Source organism: Microtus pennsylvanicus, chromosome 3 (assembly GCF_037038515.1).
Source record: "Microtus pennsylvanicus isolate mMicPen1 chromosome 3, mMicPen1.hap1, whole genome shotgun sequence".
Taxonomy (NCBI): domain Eukaryota; kingdom Metazoa; phylum Chordata; class Mammalia; order Rodentia; family Cricetidae; genus Microtus; species Microtus pennsylvanicus.
Window position 1 is genome coordinate 27,164,999 of NC_134581.1, and position 21,096 is coordinate 27,186,094.

The window sequence follows — 21,096 nt, forward strand, 5'->3', positions numbered from 1 at the left end:
CTGACATCTGTCCCCAGCACAGATCAATAAATCAAAGTGCTAAACAGAACTGAAGGTATATCTTAGCTGTAGAGTACTTATCAGCACCACAGGCTCCTTGGTCTGACCTGCAGCAGTGAGTGCGAGGACCTCACTAAGCATAGAAGTACATTTGACCCAGCATTTAACATAGATACATACCCAAGAGAAATGAAACTGATATCCAGCACATCTTGTGGGAATATTCTAGTGTAGTTTGTAATGTAGCTCAAGGGTCAGTGAGATGTATATGATATTAGTACAGTGGACTAATAGCCACAGAGAGGGCTGAAATGCTCAGACATGTTTAGATACGGGTGTCCTTGAAAGAAATCATTCTCTTTATGAGACATTTTTAGAAAATTGTGCTTGCTTGAGCCTGGTGAGGTAGAAGACAAAGAATGAGGATGAGTATGAGGGGGGTGGTAGGAGATCTTGCTGAAATATTTTTAAATGTATTGTAATAGAGTGTATAAATCTGGACATACTAGAAACAGTTAAACTGTATAGTACATTTGAATGTCAGTGGCAAACCATATTCTAGTAACATTCTACTTTTGTTTTTAGGTTTTTCTTTTTTTTCTTATTTCATTTATTTTTTGTTTAAATTGTAATAGCTTGCACAAGACCTTCCAGACTGGTCAGCATTGCAGCAGACCGCGCTACAATACATTACGTGAAAGAGAGGACATGGGGGAGGAGGTGGGTAGGATACAAAGTGTACATGTATGAAACTGTCAGAACAATTAAAAATCCAGATGTACTAAACATTTTAAATTTTGTGTGACCTAATATAATTACTCTTTTTTTTTTTTTGAAAAGCATACCTGCCTCTGCCTTAAAATAATTAAGACTATAAACAGAATGGTTATTTCTCAAGGAAAAGTTTCTGGTCCCAGAATCTTCTGAGCTGTCTTTCATGTCAGATTCCTGTGGGTAACTAGAAAATTTGCAAAGTAGTGAACCAAATCATAAGGCTCAAAATGCTGAGGGTGTGTACTCGGGGCTGCTTTTGTTTCCGTTTGGTCTTTTTTGAGCCAGTGTCTCACTGTAGCCCAGGCTGGCCTGCATACTCTTGCCCAGCCCTCTGGGCTGGTAGTGTGTGTCCAGTTTTGATGAAGCTTGTGGTCTATGTTGAAGAACTTGTCTTTATCCCATTTCTGACGGGATCTTTAGAACCCTGGGATTTTCTGTCATCTTTGTTATGCTGATGAAGACATTAAGTTAGATCCCTGGCTTCAGAATGAGGGCTGACCCACATCCCAGTGGTTTAGGGATGTTGAACTCAGTTGACTGTCAGGAAAGGAAGAGAAGGGGGTTGTAAATGGATTCAGTTTAGTGTCACTAAAAGATGAGACTCAGTACAAACTAAGCTGTATCTTAGTGGCTCCGAGGTATGAGCAGATGTGCTGGAGGCTTGCCCTGACCACAGCACCTGAGAGAAACCGTACAACTCTCCTGAGTTCTGTTGGGTTTTCTAGTGAGGGATGGAAGCTGAGGATAAGGAGCAAAATATTTCCAAGACCCAGCTGGGACCCAGCTTTCTGGTGGAGCATCTAAGGCCTGTATTCACCTGGTAGCGGGACTACATTTTACAGTTAGAGCTGAATCAAAGAGACAGAATGGGATGGGACCTGTTTGTGAGACGGGGTAAACCTTGGCCAGATTTCTTGCTTCTTAATTGTATAGATAACACATGAACCAGACCTCAAGTAAGGTTTTCTTTTAGAGTAGGTGCAGTTGATTAGGTTAGACTTGACCCTTATGTTTGCTGTAAACCCCACTGCAGTTCCATTCCACACGTTTCTAGTTTGTTGCTGGAGTTTTTTTCTATCTTATCAACTCTCAGCAGCTAATGTCTCCTGAGTTGGAACCTGTGAGTTATCCTGCCTGCCGTATATGAGCCTTCACACATGCACGCAATAGGAAATGGGAATGTGAGAACAAACCTTGACTTGTGAGTTTTCCTCTGTGAAATGAATACTTAGGTTGGTACTACTGTTAGCTTCTCTTTGGTGCTGAGAGTGGGAGTGAAAGTGGGACACTAGATTAGAGCCAGGTCCAACTAGCAAGACCCACGTTTCCAGCCGCTGGTGCACTGGCTCCAGCTGGAGCGCTGTCCTAGCTCTGTCTCCTCGTCAGAAATGAAGAAAACCATTTTGAAAATTGGTCGTCTTAAGAACAGAAATAGAAGTCTGGGCTGGTAGTGAAGTAGTGCCCACTGAAGAAGGGATTTCTGGTTGTACATACATGCTGATGTAGTGATCCCGGAGTAGAATCAGAAGGTAGCACTGGGGCTGCTGGACAGTGGGAGTGGCTTTTGCAGAGAATGCTGTTCAGTAATAAACTTCAGCCCTCCCTTTTCTTTCTTTCTGGCAGGGTCCTGCTGTGTAACCTTAGTTGTCCTAGAACTCACTTTGTAGTCCAGGCTGGCTGAAATGGAGATTCTTTGACAACTTCCTGTTCCAGCCTCCATTGTGCTGACATCACAGGTGTGACTTACCATGTCTGTCTGTGATATCGTGATATTTCTTCAGACTTTTTTTTTAATGTGTGTTTTGTCTACATGCATGCAAGTGCACCACAAGCTTGCCTGATGCCCTTTAAGGGCAAAAGAGGGCATTGTACTTCCTAGAACTGAAGTTAAGGATAGATGTGAACCATCAGTGTAGGTGTGGTGACTTGAACCTAGTTCCTTTACAAAAGCAACATGCTCTTAACTGCTGAGCTATTTCTCCAGCCCCATTTCTTTAGATTTTTTTTCTTGAGACAGGGTTTCTCTGTGGCTTTGAAGCCTGTCCTAGAACCAGCTCGTGTAGACCAGGCTGGCCTCAAACGCACAGAGATCCACCTGCCTCTGCCTCCCAAGTGCTGGGATTAAAGGGGTGTGCACCGCCACCCGGCTTCTTCAGAATTTTTAAGTTCATGTTAGTTTCTTTTGGTTGTTGTTGCTATTTTGTGGGTTTTTGTTTTGTTTGTTGGTTGTTTTTTTTTCTTTTTTTTGGTTTTATGAGACAGGATTTCTGGCTGTCCTGGAGCTTGCTTTGTAGACCAGACTGGCTTCAAACTCACAGAGATCCTCCTGCCTCTGCCTCTTGAGTGCTAGAACTAAAGGCATATGCCACTGCCACCTGGTGATGCTTTGTGTTTTGGAGGGGTATTTTGCTGTGAGTTCTAGGCTACTGTCCACTTGCAGTCCTGCCTCAGTTCCTTGGGTGCTGGGATTACAGGTATGCACCATCGTATTCAACACTGTTAGTTTCTGCCCACGGATAATGACTAAAGTCTCTTGAAGGATTTGAAGTCAGCAAGTGTTTACCAGTCATGTGATAGAATGGTTGTTTATTGTTTGCTGCTGTGGTACATAGGCCAAGCAGACAGCACACTGCAAAGGCTCCACATGATGTAGATCTTTGGATGTTCTAGGTAGAACCACCTCGTTGTTGAGTTCAGCCCATTTGCAGACTTAACTACAAGTCCTGGGGCAAGTTACAACTTTGTTTTTATTTTCTGCCATTTTTTTTCCCTCCAGAGATGAAGAGGTGGTTACATTGAGAAAGTATCAGGACTCTTGTTGAGTAGTCTTAGATGATGTTTATAAGAGAGGTTAGCTTTAGTTTTTAAGTGCTAGGTTTGTGTTTTGGCAAATAAGCGCTAGAAGTAACTCATTGCCTGGTATCTGGTACAGGGTACTGTGGGGGATGTGTTCAGTCAGGGTCTCCTGTATCCTGGGTCAGCTCTAACTCTGTTGCCAAGGATGACCTTGAGTTACCAGCAGGAGCCACCACACCCAGTATGTGGTGCTGGGGAAGGAACCCAGTCTGCAGACTGAGCTACATCCCCAGCACAAATTTGTATATATATATTTTATTAATTCAAGTCCTCATGTGAAGCTTTAACACTTATCTTTTATTGTATAATGATTTTTGGATTGTTCATGTTTATGAGTTTCATTTATACTGTTTTCCCTGGAAATTAACACGTTTGCATTTGTGAGACCTTTTGGGATGAATTTAAGCGCTTTTGTCCCGTCTTCGCGAGAGAGCTCTTCTGACAGCAGTGTGCTGTTTGTCAGGATGCGACACTCCTGGTCGTATGTGAGCACCTAGGACTGGTTGGTGCTCGCTCCACTCTGCGACCTCTTCTGGAGGCAGTAACTGTTTCTTTTCTCACTGTAGCACATGACTCACCCCATGAGATTGGTTTTTTTTTTTTTTTTTTTTTTGGTTTTGTTTTTCTTCTTCCTTTTCTTTTTTCTTTTTCTACAGCAGGACCGAAGTGGGTGGTGGGAAGCGATGCTGCCCGAAGGTGATCTCTGTCTCTCTTCTTTCTGTCCACTCACTCTGTGTCTGGTAACTGGGAGGAAGGGTAGGATGCCATCTAAATTAACAGTCCAGCCAATGTTAGACTGTTAGACAGTCAGCATTGCTTAGACTATTTCCCTTTGAAGTGGATTTCTGGCCTGCAGTAAAGAAAGTTTATCTGGCTTTGGGCATAATCTGTTTTGGGATCTTGTTCTTTGAGAATTGAAGAAAGTTGTGTATCAACTTGTGGGGTGTGGATGAATAAGTATGTTCAGATTTTCATTATTATGAAATTAATTTATAAGCCCTTTGAATTTGTTCCTGTGGGAGTCCTCTTAGGAGGACTTAGATATATTAAGATGGGAGTAAAGCGGGTAAGATGTCAGTTCGGTAGAGTTGAATATTCTTTAGTTTCTCCTTGCATCATCCATTACTTTTAAAAAACATTTAAATATTAATAACTTACTTCAACTATATTCTGATATATAATTTTGAAGATAGTCATTTCTAATATTAGAACTTTGAACGTAGCTGATAAGTGAAAAAATACTGATCATTTTTGGTGTTCCCAAAACAAATCATTGGCTTGGGATAGACCTAAGTGTTTTCCAGTTATAGGGGTGGGACTGAGTTTGGGTATTGAAATGTATCTGTCATATGGTGCTTTGTGCCTAGCTGCAGAGCTATGCCCTGGGGTGCAGTGCTTGTTTCTGGTCTTGTCCTCTTCTCTGCATGTTTGCATGAGCCCTTCTACTTAACCACTGTTTTCAAACTTTATTGAATTTCATCTTTATGATTTTTTTTCCTTCTCTGCACATTTCTTGGTTATTCTTTAAGTTATCTCACCCTTTAAAATGTTAACATAAAGCCGAGTGTGGTGGCACACACCTTTAATCCCAGCACTCAACAGGTGAGTCTCTGAGTTTCAGGCCAGCCTTTTCTCTCCAAAAAGCTACACCCCCCCCCCCCAACAAACTACCACCAACAGAACCGTAACAACTGTATTGTACATAAAGTATAAAGTATCTGAAGTACAGGTATAGAGGAGGGTTTTTTTTTGTTTTTTAACTTGCCACTTAAACATGTATGTCGGGGGAGGCTGTCCCACCTAAAGGCATCTTAGTTTTGAGGGCATGAAATTCTTTTTGAGAAGCACTCCCCCATGTGCTGGACTTTTAAAGCTCTTGGTTTTTTGTTTGTTTGTTTGTTTTCTTTTTTCTTTTTTTTTTGAGGGGGGTGGTGGTGTTTCTCTGGCTGTTCTAGACCAGGCTGACCTAGAGACCCGCCTGCTTCTGTTTCCCTACTGCTGGGATTAAAGGTGTGTGCTTCCACCACTAGGCTAAAGTTCTAACTTTGAACCAGAGAATGAGTATTGAAAACTTCTTTGCTGGAAGGACATGATGAGAGGAGGGCTCATAGGGTTAGAGGCAGCTGCTTGCCAGAGCTCCCCTTGCTTAGGCAACTTCTGTACCCTCCATATGAGGATACTTGGCTGCGTGCATGGCAAAGCATGGGCTCCCACCCCTGCATTGAACAGTTGGTTTGCTCGAGCCCGTGTGAGTCTCTGTGTATCTCTTCTCACCGGTGTTTGTCTCTCCTACAGGTCTGATCTTGCTCTTCTACCTAGTTTTCTATGGGTTCTTGGCTGCACTCTTCACATTCACAATGTGGGCCATGCTCCAGACACTGAATGATGAGATTCCGAAATACCGAGACCAGATTACTAGTCCAGGTAATGGTGTTGACATTATCATAGATTTTAAACATCACAGCATATGATTAAACCTTGGTTCAGGAATGTGAACTTAGTAAGTATGAACTTCGTACTTACAGTCACTTACTGGTCAGTTTTGAATCCTTTGACGGGAATAAGCAGAAATGAATGTTTTAGTGAAGTGAGTTGGAATCTTATGAAGAGTTGAGAAGGTGTACAGCACCTTCACACTGCCTTCATTATGGAGGAAGCACATGTTTTGGCTCTGGCTTGAGTTATACTATTAGTCTGATAAAATAGATGCCCTGTGGTTTAATTGGTTGGTATGAGAGTGGTAAAAAAGATGACATCATTAGAGAGTAAAGGTAATGTGTTCTTTATATGCCTAGTTCTCTGTCATTTAAAAATCTGTTATGCTAAAGAATATATTTTAACAAAAACCCTCTTACCTGAAACATTAGTTATGTAAACTACATTTTCTTCACCTGATGTTATTCTTTTGAAACAGCTTTTGAATGCTAGTTCTGCCCCAGGAGTTGGCCTCAAGGAACCGGCAGTGTTTGTGTGACAATACTGGAAATTAAACTGTACCCCCACCCCCGCCACAAAGGCTAAGCAAGTTCTCTAGCACCAAGTTACATCCCTAGCCTAGGCCTGGCTTTTTCGGCCGAGTAAATCAATATTTACTCAGAAAAGTGAAAAAGAACTCCATAAGAGAAGTTCTGAGGGAGTAGGACCTGGGCTTGATGACATTTTAAGAGGAAAAGTAGTGCATGGAATTCCCCAAGCGTAACAGGTTTTCTAGAACAGGGACACGCCTGTCTCTATAGAGGAGTAGAATCCAGGTAGCAAGGAGAATGAGTGGGCCCAGCATGTGGGGAAAGTGGGAAGTTGCTCCGTAGAACATTTGATTTGTCAGCCACTTTTGATGTGTCTTCCAGGGACCACTTGGCAATGTCTGGAGTCACTGGAGTGGTAGTTGCCAGTAGACGCCAAGGATGCTGCTGAGCAGGACAGCCCTTCTTCCCCACAGACTTACCCCACTCAAACTCACGCTGAGGCATTCTAGTCCATGTTTTTCCCACTTTGAGGAGTTCTGACCTTTATTACCAGAGAATCCACACCAACTTCCACAGCCAGTTTTTTGTTCTAGTTTTTTGTTTACAACTAATATACCTTTTGTCCTCTGCCTACACTAATTTAAATTTCATTTTCTTTCTAAGTTATATATGACTGTGTTATTATCAGCCATAATCTAATCTAACCTCAGAAATGCTAAACTGTTTGTCATTGTACAAACCATCTAAATAGTAAAGTGTGTTCAAAACTGAGTTCTAAGTTGGGTGGTGCCAGCAAATGCCTTTTAACCCAGCACATGGGAGGCAGAGGCAGGTGGATCTCTGTGAGTTCATGACTAGCCTGGTTTACAGAGCAAGTTCCAGGATAGGCTCCAAAGCTGTACACAGAAAACCTGTCTCCCCCCCACAAAGAAAAACAGAGTTCTGTAATATTATTCATTGTATTGTAGTTTTACAGTATAAATAAGTAAATATATAAATAAGTGTGTATTTAGTTCAAAGTTTTTAGATATGAGAAATGTTTGTATTAAAGTTAGAAGCCAGATTATCTTTGTAGACAAGTATGTTTGCCCTCTCTTTGCTCTATATGCATGGCTATCAACTCCTGATGAAATTACTACTGGTTGTAATCCAAATTTGGTATGTAAGAAACATACTTGAATGCTTATTGAAGGAAAAGAGTATTTACAGGGTTCCCAATGGAAACTCTTTAGCTGAAAAGAGTAGACTGTCTTTAATATGTTTTCATAGTTGTATTTTGAATGATAAAGTGCTTAGACTGAGCAGGTGGGCACCTGCTGGTGGCTTATACTTACGTTCTTAGTTTCTGGTATGCTCAAGAGTTTCTGTTTTGTTGTTTAATCTGTAACAGCAAGCAGCAAAAAAACCTAAAATAGTATTTGATAAAAACCTGGGTTTAGAAAGTTCAAAGTAAAAGCAAGGGAGAATGCTCAGTGGTAAGAGAACTTGCTATGTAAACATGAGTTCAGATTCCTAACATTCAGTAAAAGCCAAGCATTGCCACTTGTACCAGTAACTCCAGTGAGGAAGGTGAATGCAGGAAGGCCACAGGCTGACTGAGTAGCCAGCTTAGCAGAAAGAAAATACAAATTCCAAATTCACTGAGAAACGACCTGCTCAAGAATAAGGTGGAAGCTGATGAGAGTAGGGGCACCTGATAGTGTGCTCTGGAATGCATGTGTGCGTGCTCTCCATCCACCCATCCCTCACCCATGCGCACACAATTCAGAGTAAAACAGGATTTTGTGTGTGTGTTTCTTTGGTTCCCCCTCCCCCTGCTGTAACTAGCTCTGTAGACCAGACTGGCTTTGAACTCACAGAGCCCCACCTGCCACTCTCTCCCAAGTGCTTGGATTAAAGGCAACACAGCACCTGGCAAAACGGTATGTTTTAAAGGAAGGAGTGATGATTATAATTAACTGAAAATAATAAAATTTAGGGACTGTTTCTAATTAATTTGTCTAACTAGTTTTAAAGATTTGAGTTCTTTTAGATGTTTTTCATAATTTGATCCAAATAGAGAGTTGTTGATAATTGTAACTTATCTGTGGACACACAGCCCTTCGGGAATAAAAGTAAGCCAAGGAAAGGTAGTTTCTTACTGTTAATAACCCTCTCTGTCTCTTTTTTAGGACTCATGGTTTTTCCAAAACCAGTGACCGCCTTGGAATATACATATGACATGTCTGAGCCAAGTACTTATGGAAAGTTCACTGCAGACCTGAAGAGGTTCCTAGAGCGTAAGTGTGACCTAGAAGAGGGGAGAGCTGTAGTCCTCAGAGCCCAGTGCCACATGGAATTGCCTGGAGAAGCAGCATTTCTAGTCTGTTTTCCAGTTTGTTCTCCCTGTTTCAGACAGACAGCTGGGAGGATCTGCAAGTAAACTCGCTGTCAGCTGTAAGAATGAAGGCAAATCTGTGTCCTGTAAACAGTGCCTCTGAGAGTCAGAGTCTCCTGTGGTGCTGGCATGCTGGGCAAGCGCCCCCCACTACTGGCACCGCAGCCTATTGTGGGCTCCTTTGTGTCGGTGTAATGTGCTCATCTTACGTTTGTTAGAGTCACCAGTACATGATTCTCTCTAATAAGCGTTGTAGCCAACGTCTTTATTGTAGCTGGCTTAACCAAATTCCTATGGAATAATAACAGTCAAATGAGGAGATAGTAAGAACTTCGGTTTACTTGACCATCTTATCCCTTCTCAGCCACACAGTACACCACAGTTGTTCCCTAGTTGCCAAAGTCATGGAGAAGCTTTCCCAGCACCACTGTCTTGCTAGACTGTTAGCTTTCTCCCCTGTGCTGTGCTGGTGGCTCTGCTCGGGCTGGTGGTTTCACTGATCACAGCTTCGTTCCTCTAGCATTCTTCCCCATCTAGTTTTTGTTTGTTTTTTTGAGACAGGGTTTCTCTGTGTAGCCTGTCCTGGAACTAGCTCTGTAGACGAGACTGGCCTCAAACAAAGATCTGCCTGCCTCTGCCTCTGGAGTGCTGGGATTCATGGTGACCACCCCCCACCTCCCACCCCCAGCTGGATTGTGGGTTTTGAAGGCTGGGCTGAGATGCCTGGTTGACACTAAACCCTTGAAGGACGAGGGAGCCAGAGAACTGTCTAAAGTCACGTTCATCGGGAGGAAGAGTGGCTGGATACAGCAAGCCAGGAAGTAGTAGGAGACGGACATTGGGTCTTAAAGGAGGCCCGGGTTTTGAAGGTCCTTAGAGGCCTGTGGTATTCTCTGACTCCTATAATTGACCAGGATGGGAGATTTAAGAAGTGAGTATACATGGATTGATCTCATGTTTGAAGAATCACTAAGAAGACTTTTGAAACCAGACTGCAGAATGGATCTTTTTGGTTTTGGTTTTTTGTTTGTTGAAGATTTTAAGATTTATAAAGTATACAGTATTCTTTCTGCATATATGCCTACACACCAGATCTCATTACGGAGTTTTCTCATGTGGTTACTGGGAATTGAACTCAGGACCTCTGGAAGAGCAACCAGTGCTCTTAAACTGAGCCATGTCTCCAGCCCTGTTTTCTGTATCTTCACTAGTACAATTTTTCTTCCTGAGGTAGAATCTAGCCCGCACTGGCCTTGAACACATATGGCCCTCTTGCCTTAATACCAAGTCTGGGCTTATAATTTCTTATCTCAAATTAACATTAAGATAAAATTAAATTTTGAGATTAAAATTTGAGATAAAATTAAAATGCTTTTTTGGATTTCATTTTCAAAACCATTTTGCTGGGAGGTGATGAGGCTTTTCAGTTGAGCCTTCAGTGACCTGAACCATTTCATACTCAGCTGAGTGTAGGTTCTCCAGTGTGACAGCTCTGTGTTGTATCTTATGTTTCTCTCATTTTGTTTATACTTAAAAAACTCTCCAGAGCTTATTGTACCTTTTAATCCCCTTGGAGTTTTGTTTTTATTTTGGATTTTTATTACTTTTTCTTTTTTTTAAATTAGGAATATATTTGTTTGTTGACCAAAGAACATCTTGTAGGAGCAGCGTTCTCTCTTATGTAAATTCTGGGGATTGGATTCGGTCATCAGGCTATAGCAGAAGCTATTTTATGTGCTGAGTCATCTCACCTAGTACACTGGTTTTGTTTTTAAATATTCACCTGTCGTTGGTTTTTTAGGAATTTCCTTCCCAATGTCCAAAAGACAAATATATGGTTTAAAAGTAAAGGGTCTCTTTTTTTTTTCCTTCTGATAGATTCTAAATTGAAAGTTTTATTTTGTTAAACTTTTTTTTAACATTCTTATTTCAAGCTTTCCTCAGGTGTACATGACTCTGGTTACTCTGAAATTGTAATTGTCTATGTTCCCATCATGCCCTCACACTCCCAGCTCCTTGCATTTAATTTTGTGTAGAAGTGGAAGTCTGCTTGACAACCATTCTAAACAGCAGCCTTTGCTCCCGAGGACGGACGCCCTGGGGAAATGTGTGGAGAGTGATGAGTAGAGCTTTCTCAGACAGTCCCCGCCATTCTTTGCTTTGAACTAAATGCATGTGATTGGGTCGCAGCTCAGAGATAGATGACATGTTTGACACAATGAAGCCTGGAGTTCAGTCTCCACCACCCTTCTCAGAGACAGATGCCCTTGTGTTGTAGCTTGCTTTCTGTTGCTGTGATGACCACCATCAAAACCAAGTCAGGGAGAGCAGGGTGTGTTTCAGCTCACCAACTTCTAGTTCATCGTTGAGGGAAGTTAGTCAGGAGAGGAGATGAAGCAGAGACCATGGAGCTGCCCACTGGCTTATTTTTTTTTTTAAATACAGCCCCCGTCCACTGCTCAGGGATGGCACTGTGGACAGTGGGCTGGGCCCTTCTACATCAATTAGCAGTTAAGAATATTCCTCGGCTGGGTGCTAGTGGCACACGCCTTTAAACCCAGCATTCGGGAGGCTGAGAGGCAAGCAGATCTCTGTGAGTTCAAGGCCAGCCTGGTCTTCAGAGTGAGTTCCATCCAGCACATGCTCCAAAGCTACAGAGAAACCCTATCTCGAAAAACCAAAAAAAGAAAAAAGAAAATTTGTCAGACTCATTAAGCTAGTTTGATGGCGGCTGTTCTTCAGTTGTGTGGAGATGACAGTCTGGATTAGCCATCACTGTTGATAACCTTCTTATCTACAAAGTATCAAAAACAACAAAATCCCCATTACATTTCCTTCTGAAAGAGTTCCCTTTGAAATGTTTCCCTTTGAAATGTTTCTGTTTGTGTTGTATTGGATGGCCTTTTGTGGTTCCAGTTGTATACACATGCCAGTAGCTGTCACTAGGGTACTTCAACAGTGTATCCTAATTCTGAATGGCTTTCACTGGACCGTCTTTCTGGTTCCTAAACATTGTACTTCTTTGGTTTAAATGTACCTACTTACCCCTGTCGTCCCCATGCCCAGCACCTTTCTCAGCTGGCATCTTACCTGTGCTGCATCGGGTCTGTTTCACGTCCTGCATGGATCTGTTCTGCCCAGCATAAATACTGACATAAATGCAGTCATACTTGTGACCACTCTGCCTGGTATAAAATCTTTTAATGGAACATCATGATTCTTTTGGCAACCCTTCTGCCTCAGTACTTCACAGTTTTTACAAAATTTCTATGGTCCAGCTTCTCCCCCCCTGCTTTCAGGTCAGTGGCGTCCCCTTGCCATAAACTGTTAAGAGTGCCGTTTCTTTCCATTGCTCTGCGGTGCTGAATATACTGTTTCCCCCCATGACATTGTAGGCCCCGGGGGGTAGTAGCAACACCTTTGCACATCCTTGCCATTGTAGCTGTTGCTAGTGCCAGGCATAGTGGTGAAACAGCTCTGTTATTTAGCCCGGGCACTCTTGGAAGCCAGAAGCTTTAGGGCATTGGCTAACTGTTACCAGGCAACGGGACAAGCTTAGCCTCTACTGAGCGCTCGCTATTGTTACCTGGTAATTCACATTGCTGCTGTTTGTTGTCTTTGAACAACGTTGGTTTGAGGAATAGTTTGATTTGTTTCTGGCTGTGTTTGGTATCTCTTCTTGGCTGATCTGGCACACATGTTTCCTTTTTAGCATATTCTGTAGAAGAACAGAAGAATCTCACAAACTGCCCCGATGGAGAAGTTTTTGAACAGAATGGTCCAGTTTATCAAGCATGTCAGTTTCCTGTTTCCTTGCTTCAAGATTGCAGTGGTGTGAATGATGCTGATTTTGGCTATTCCAAAGGCCAGCCTTGTATTCTTGTGAAAATGAACAGAGTACGTACTTCTTTTACCTCCACTGCAGCTCGTTTCTAGCAGTCACATGTACATGGGGTGCAGCTGGGAAGCTGATAGCTGCTTTTTAGGCTTCTTTGTCTGAGTTCATGCCTTAGTAAGTGTCATCTTACTGGAATAATTCACTGAAAAGGCTAGCAGTACTAGTTAATGCTTTAGGGGAAATGAATATGGCCAACGTTCATAGTTTAATTGTGGATTTTATGTATATTTGTAAATAGTACTAAAGCTTATAGTGGTATGTATAATTAAATAGTGAGAATATAAATAAACCATATACTAATGAGCACAATACAGTGTTGTAGTTATAGCCAGTGCTAGTGGGATGTTTTACCAAGACTTAACTAAGGCCATAACAGTAAGCCAGAAGAATGTGGAACTTGATCTGTGCTGTAGGTAAGGAAATACATTCATTTTATGAGGATGTCTTCAGTAACACCGGCCTGCAGCATCTGTCCTTACTGTATTTGCTATATTGCTGAAAATCTCCTCCTGTTCAGAGGACCACCTTCTGAGTTTATATTCTTAGAAATGGCCTTTGCATGGTGGGACTCATGCTCACTTTAAAGGCTGGCTTTGCAGCTCACAGGACAGCTTCGGATCCAGCTGGCAGCATTTCCCAAGTGCTTCCAGAGCTACGAGTAGAAGACAGACGCTGCTGTCCGTGCCTTTCTACAGGCTTCCACGGCTTGACGTTTGGAGGCCTCTTTACGTCTTAAACCTTTGAATTTGAATTCAGAATGCAAAACAACAACAAAACCTTAGAAGATAGAGCTGGTGATTAAAAGTCACTTGCCACCAACCTGAACTGAGTTAGGCTTTTTATTACCCATGTGGAAGAAGAGAACCAAATCATGGAATTTGTCCTTGGTCTTCTACATATATCCCCTACACACACACACACGAATAAATGAAAAAAATAATTTTTAAGTGGATGGATGACTACAGTTCTAAAATATCCAAAGGCTGGGATTACAACTCAGGTTTAGTTTTTACCTAGTATGGTCAAGGCCCTGGCTTTGGTCTTAATCACCACTAAAGCTTACTGTGGGGGAGAGGGATTCTTCTCAATATGTGCCATTAGGAGAAGGGATAGTTTGAACATATTTCATAGTGAATATTGTATTGTAAGTGAGTGGTGGTGCATATCTGTGATCTCAGCATTTGGGAGGTGGAGACAGGAGTATCCTTAAGGCTAGCCTAGGCTATAAGCAAAATCCTTTCTCAAAACAAGTAAACAGAATAGTTTGTTATATTCTGCCCCTGTAATTTAAAGGTTTGTTGTTTTAAATGTGGCAAGTCCATGACTGCATTGCTTTAGTACAGTCCTTAACTACATTGGAAGGTTGGTTTTTATGTTGTAAAACACAGGTTAGTATAGCTGAGTTGAATATACAGAGTAGTGCTAATCTCCGTTGCTCTGCCCTGACCCCCAGCAACAGAAGAGGAGGTTCCATTGCATTTATGTGTGTTGACTATGTTCTTAACCTTAGATAATTGAATTAATACCACTGGGAGTTCCACGGATTCTCTGCGTGCCAAAGGTTAGTATTTCAGTTACTAATGTTTTCATGTTTCTTTTTCTTTTCCCTTTCCTTTCTTCTTTATTATTTTGTTATTGTTATTATTATTATTATTCCCTTTGAGACAGGGTTTCTCTGTGTTTCCGTGACTGACCTTGAACTCAGATCTGCCTGCCTCTGCTTCCTGAGTGCTTAAGGGTGTGTGCTACCACCGCTCAGCTTTCATGTTTTTCAAATACTTAAAAATAAGCATGACCAGACTTTTTAGGGTGACCCTGTGTTTGCTAATACACTATTTTGTTTGTTTGTTTTTTGGTTTTGCAAGACAGGGTTTCTCTGTAGCTTTGGAGCCTATCCTGGAACTAGCTCTTGTAGACCAGGCTGGTCTCAAACTCACAGAGACCGGCCTGCCTCTGCCTCCTGAGTGCTGGGATTAAAGGCGTGTGCCACCACCGCCCGGCCATCTAATATACTATTTAAAAGGACAATTTCTACTTGTTTGTTCTGCCCGTATTTGTTCACATACACTGCATTTCATCGGTCTTAGGATGTGTTTTCTAGTTTAGTAATCAAGTTGGCATTACAACCCCAGGGTTCCTGTTCTGTATCAGGATTTTTTTTTTCAAGTCTTAAAAATTATCAGTGTCACCTGGTAATTAATGAAATCTGCCATTTTTCCTTAAGGTAGAGGTGCTCTTTTGCTTCTGTTTTGCATTTTTTTTCTCCTTAGGAAAGTGCTGTGCACTTCATCCTGTAACTTGTTTTCTTTCCATGCTACAAATACAACTAAGACAAATGTACAAATGATGAGTAAAAAGTCTCAAGTCATTTAAGCTTGGAATTGTCACTGTGCTGATAGTGTCCATCTCCAGCTGTATGCAGAAGAAACTAAGGTGTTGCATTGAACTTGCTCTTAACGTTCGGGAGAAAACATAATTTCTTAAGTCAGAGATGAATTTCTTACTTGGGCAGAAACTTTGCCGTGCAAACATCGTCATGCCCCAGAATCACTTGGGCTTGTTGGTCCCCAGTCCTATATGGGGAGAGTCCAGAATTTGTGCTCCTGAATCCCAGGTGCTGCTGCTGCTGTCCAGGCCTCACTGAGTGGCTGCTTTGGCGCTGCCCTTTGATGGTTAGCCAGTGTTTGGAGGGATTGAACAAAGCCTGTAGCTCCTTCTAGGTGAGTGCGGAGATTACAACCAGAGACAGGTCGCTTTACCTCTGCATGCCACACTCAGTTCTCCCAAGAGTCTTAGAGAACTAGAATCTTAACTAGGCACAGTTTTACATGCCTGTAATGTCTGCACTCGAGAGGATGGGACGGAGAATTAAAAGTTTGAAACTGGCCTGAGCTACCTGTCTGTGCCTTAAGCATGGGTGCCTTGCCTTTAATATGAGCTCTTGGGAAACCAAGGCAGGCAAACCTCAGAGTTTGGGGCCTGGTCTGTATAGTGCGTTCTAGGCCTGCTAAGGCTACCTAGTAAAAACCCAGTATCCCCAAATTACACAAAACAATACAAAACCCTACCTTTGGGGGTGGGGAGGGCATAAGCCTGGTGTGGTGATGTACAGCTTTAATCCTGGCACTTGGGAGGTTAAGGCAGGTGGATCTCGGTGAGTTTGGGCCTACATAGTGAGTTGCAGGACAGTCAGGGCTACATAATGAGACCCTTTCTCAAAAAGGGGGTTGATTTCAAATAAAACTACATGCATGTCACATGTTAGCTGAAGGCTTTTTGTTATTTGATGTTTGGTGTGTGTGTGTGTGTGTGTGTGTGTGTGTGTGTGTGTGTGTGTGTGTGTACTTGTGCAATAGCATGTGTGAGATTAGAGCTTATTTGATGTTTGGTGTGTGTGTGTGTGTGTGTGTGTGTGTGTGTGTGTGTGTGTGTGTACTTGTGCAATAGCATGTGTGAGATTAGAGCTTTATCCTCTGAACCATCTCATCTTCCCAGTAGCTGAACTTTTCTCGATAAATTCTTCTAAAACTCTACTTACCATACACTTCTGCGCTCTTAGCATGAAAGTCACATTAGTGCCAAGTTTAAAGTAAATTAGTTAACATAGAAACATTCTCATCAGTATGACTTCTTCATGTAAAATGTTAAAAACAATTTCTTGGTTTTTCGAGATATGGTTTCTCTATGTGACAGCCCTGGCTGTCCTGGAACTTGTTTGTAGTCCAGACTGGCCTCGAACTCTCAGAGATCCGCCTCCCTCTGCTTCCTGAGTGCTGAGATTAAAGGCATGCGACCATTGTCTAGCATAAAATGTAAAATTTTAAGCACTAAGGATCAAACCACTTACACCTGCGTGCTAAGCATACAGTGCTGGTGAGTGACAGCTGCCAGGAACACCCCTATTAGGAACACCCCGATGGGTGATCATTCTTAAATGTGGCCATTGTTTCTTAGTCATTATCTACTGGCTTTCCTATCGTTTTATCTAGGTCATTAGAACTTGGGTTTTCTTTTCTCTTTTTGCTGTCTTGCTACATGATGATAAATGCTATAATCCAAGCTGGACTACATAGCCAGAGCCTGTCTCAAAAAAACAAAACAAAAGCCTACGGAACATCAGTGGAAGGGAGGGTGTCATCTGTGTACCCAGTACTGTCCCTGCCTGCTGCTTATGAGTGTGGTGATTATGTTGTGCACGTTCACGCACACACATGGTCACGAAGTAAAGAAGCAGAGAGCAAGGCTGCTGTCTATGCAGTCAGAGTTTGTCGTTTCTTCTCTGTGCTCTCAGTAGACACCACAGACTGGCCTGCAGATGGACGATAACAGTTGTGCTCAGCACACACGGGAGTCTGAGTTAGTTCATCCAGATCAAAAGCTGAGGTGTTGAGTGATGCTTGTGAGCTTGGGGCTGACTTGTTGGAGTTGTGTTTGTCTCAGTGCCAGGAACCCACTTAGGCGCCATGCATGGGATGTGTAGACACAGATACTCAGTGACTGACTGGTTGGAACTTAGTGCTTTTCTCTATTTATTCATAGGAACTATGAATTCTTTTTCTGCTTGTTGCATGGTGGTTTATCCTGATTACAGTTACGGTTCTGAACTGTAATGTAGCCTCTACCTACTTCTAGGTCTGAGTGCTTCTCTTTGGTTGTTAGCTTCTGGGCGCTATTGCTTAAAATCTGGAAGCATAATATTTCATTCATTAGGGAAACCTCGGCCCAAACTAACTGGTATGTTTGCTGTCAGTGTCAAAGAGCTGGCTTTGTAGTTCATAGGCGGCGGCAAACACTGTAACTGAGAAAAGACTCCTAGGGTATATTGGGAATATAAGAAGTACCAGGATGTTGAAGCATTTGATTATGTAATATTTATAATCAAGATGAGCAATCATGTGGTAATGTATGCGTGAAATCTCAGCACTTGGGGAGGCTGATATGGGCAGATTGCCATAGCTTTAAGACAAGGCTGAACTACACAGTGAGACCTGTCTCAACAGCAAAGACAAGCAGTTCTCAGAAACACTTGTAATTAATGTGGCTGAAGCAGTTTCATCATAACTAGGAACTGTCGGTAATTGTAAACATATTTGAAAAGTCTTTACTGTGACCTAAAAATGATTTCTTTTGCTTTCAACTCTAGGAAAATAACATAGCAAATATATCAACTTATCCTGACCGGGGAGTTATAGACTTAAAGTATTTTCCATACTATGGGAAAAAACGGCACGTAAGTATTTAGAGTCTTAGGAAACTGTACTGAGATACGAGATGGCCCCTCTGTGATAGACACAGATATGTTGTCACTTGTTCGTCATACACGTTTTCTGTTGGTTCCTACAAATGGGGAGGACCAGTGGAGACCACGCTGACAGACAGCAGAGCTGTATCCAGACTCAAGGATGGCTCTTTTCAGAATACTGGTTTGGTTTTTGCTCGGAAAGTTGTAGGTACTCTTCACAGGTCAGATGTAAAAACTCATTGTTTAGACACAGGATTTGTGATTTTAAGATTTTGAAATATAAATATGCAGAAAACCATAAAGTTTTGTCATGTCTTTAAACTTACCTTAAAATTCTTCCCAACTCAAAATGCCTAGAATAGTGTGTTCTGAAAGCATGCTAGCAGATCTTAACATGTTATCTTACCTGTCTGTGCATCATCGGGCAAATGACAAGCATGGCTGCCTTGTGAGGGCTATGCTGTGGCTTCTGTATGCTTCAGAACTAGGTCTGGGATGGGGGGAGGACTCGATTGGAGTTTGTTTGTTTGTTTGTATAGGGTTAAGTTTCTTTGTATTTTTTGGAAGATAGTAGATGTATTCTATTTGAAGTCATATAGGAAAGGTCACTATTGACTGAGTCCATTACTATGTGTTGACCACAATCTCTTGGGGTGCTAGGCCAGGCTTCCACACTGTAAAGTTAGACTTTTCTTTTGTTCTTCAGTAAGTATGTATGGAGAACATAAACTTTGTATGTCAGCTATTTGGAAAGCTTTAGCATTTGTTATTCTTGCCTGAATCCGTTATCAGTAGGCTTGTACCTACAAACAGCCATAGTGATCGCAAGGAACAGTAGTGGGTACATATCCCAGTTATGCCAGACAAAGGGTGTGTGTAAGTGAAATGATTACAGTAATGTGTAACTGAGCCCAGAGTGGACATACATCATCTTCAAGATTTTTGGAACAGCTAGAATCTCATAAAAACTTTTGTAAGTGGAATGTGCTAATATGTTGGGATCAGAATGGAATTGCTAGGGATCAGGACATCCAGAGGTTGAATCAAACGATGCAGTTACCAACAAGATGCCCTCAAAGCTGTGCTAAGGGAATAGCCATAGCAAGAAGGAAGGTAAAGAAAATAAGATAATAGTCTAAGTTCATAGACTTAATATTATAAGGCAAATAAGAGATGGTAGGGTATGTCTGTAATCCTGAGACAAGTGGCTTAGAAATATGAAATCAGCCTGGGCTACAAATTGAGACCTTGCTTCAAAGAAGTTGCAACTGAGTTTCTAAGTGTAGGTGAATTTACCAAAGATTTGTGACTAATATTTGTTCCTCCATTTGCTAGGTTGGGTATCGACAGCCCCTAGTTGCCGTCCAGGTCATCTTTGGATCTAGTTCTGTCAAGAAAGAAGTAACAGTTGAGTGCCATATTGATGGACCAAAGAACCTAAAAAACAAGGATGACCGTGACAAGTTTTTGGGACGAGTTGTGTTCAAGGTCACAGTGAGCCCCTAGGAGTAGGGCGTCTCCACAGAATAAACGTCTGTCCCCATTTTGTATCAGCTGGACCTGCCATTCTAGGATGATGAGGCCACCTTGGAGGAGGTGGTGTGGTACACACTGGGATGACATCATAATGTGCTTCCAGATCATAGTGTTCAGTGTCCTCTGAAGTAACTGCCTGCTGCCTCTGCTGCCCTTTGAACCAGTGTACGGTCGCCAGATAGGGACCAGTGAGCTCCCAATTCCAAACATGCAGAGTGGGGGGGGTCTCGTCTTCTGTGTGTAATTGCCAAACGTCTAAAGCTTCATGTGCTGTGCTGTGTAAATATTTCATGGATTTAACACTGGTAACTGTCATATTTTGATGCCAACAAAGTTTAGGGATAAAATGGTACCTTGCCAACATCAAGTGACTTTAGCTACAAGAAATGTGTGAGAAGTTCTGTATGTGAGGAGGAAAAAGAAAATAAAAGTGGATCTCAAAGTATTAGCTTCCATTCTGTGTATGTGAGTGTGTGTATCAGTGGGCTTTAAATTATTTTTTACATGCTGAATGAGACTGGATTTTTATTGAGAGGACAAGCTTTCTGTTGTAAAACATTTTAAAATACTAATGGGGTGATTTTGAGTGATGGAATCAAGTCTTCCACATTCGTGTACCGTAGACCATGGATGAAACAACATTTTAAGGTAGACAATGTACACCAAGTTTTGTTTTGTTTCGTTTTTTGAATGAAATTAAATTCCCAAGACATAAATTGTATAGTTTCTTAAATGTCTTGTTACTGCTTTTATTTAGCAGAATATGGACCCTAATAAAAATATAAATTGTGAAATACAAAAACTTCAAATTGGTTTGAAGCTCAGGACACATGATGGAGTCTTCTTTCCCATGTGGCTGCTACCCTGGACTGTCTGCCCCTGCACTATTACCTGAACTTTTGCAAGGACCAGAACTGTCCTGAGAAAAGTATCTTCCATTTGACCTGTGGGTTTCATTTATTTATTTAATAAAAGGTCTAATTGTTTGTGTGTTTGACTGAGAGCATGCGTGTATGTGCACACCTGAGTGCCTGGTGAATGCTGAGGCCCTAAGAGGGAGCTGGAGTTAGCGGATTGTTGTGAACAGCCACATGGGACTGGAAATTAAAACTAGACCTTGTGGAGATCAGCCGGTGCTCTGAACCCCCGAGCCATCTCTCCAGCACCTCATTTATTTAAATTTATTTTTATTCTATATGTATTGATGTTTCACCATGGGTGTTGGGTTCCTTGGAACTGAGATAAAGACAGGTGTGAGCTGCCATGTGGGTGCTGGGCATTGAACCAGGGTCCTCTGGAAGAGCAGTCAGTGCTCCTAATCACTGAGCTGTCCCAACAGTGCCATCCCCGTTTATTTTTTATTTTTAGGGGCTGTTTTATCATCGTTGGTGCAGGGCCACTTTTGGAGGTTTTCTGTGGTCTGCAAGCCAGGCCTGTTAGGACAGAA

General features: G+C 42.0%; 1 protein-coding gene and 1 long non-coding RNA gene across 2 annotated transcripts in view; one reads left to right on the plus strand and one right to left on the minus strand.

The window, feature by feature from the left end:
• The window catches only part of Atp1b3 (ATPase Na+/K+ transporting subunit beta 3), a 30,542-nt gene extending 10,448 nt beyond the window's left edge, over window positions 1–20,094 (plus strand). Inside the window, exons 2-7 of the mRNA XM_075964942.1 lie at window positions 5,926–6,054; window positions 8,768–8,875; window positions 12,686–12,870; window positions 14,382–14,432; window positions 18,015–18,101; window positions 19,449–20,094. Of these exons, the coding sequence (XP_075821057.1) occupies window positions 5,926–6,054; window positions 8,768–8,875; window positions 12,686–12,870; window positions 14,382–14,432; window positions 18,015–18,101; window positions 19,449–19,619 (731 nt within the window). The 3' untranslated portion in view covers window positions 19,620–20,094. The remainder of the gene's footprint in view (window positions 1–5,925; window positions 6,055–8,767; window positions 8,876–12,685; window positions 12,871–14,381; window positions 14,433–18,014; window positions 18,102–19,448) is intronic.
• LOC142845707 (uncharacterized) lies at window positions 4,364–12,653 on the minus strand. The gene is made up of 3 exons (XR_012909968.1): window positions 12,560–12,653; window positions 7,931–8,002; window positions 4,364–4,374 (listed from the first exon to the last, which is right to left on the minus strand). It is a non-coding gene; the product is annotated as an uncharacterized LOC142845707 (long non-coding RNA).
• Window positions 20,095–21,096: the final 1,002 nt, after the last annotated feature.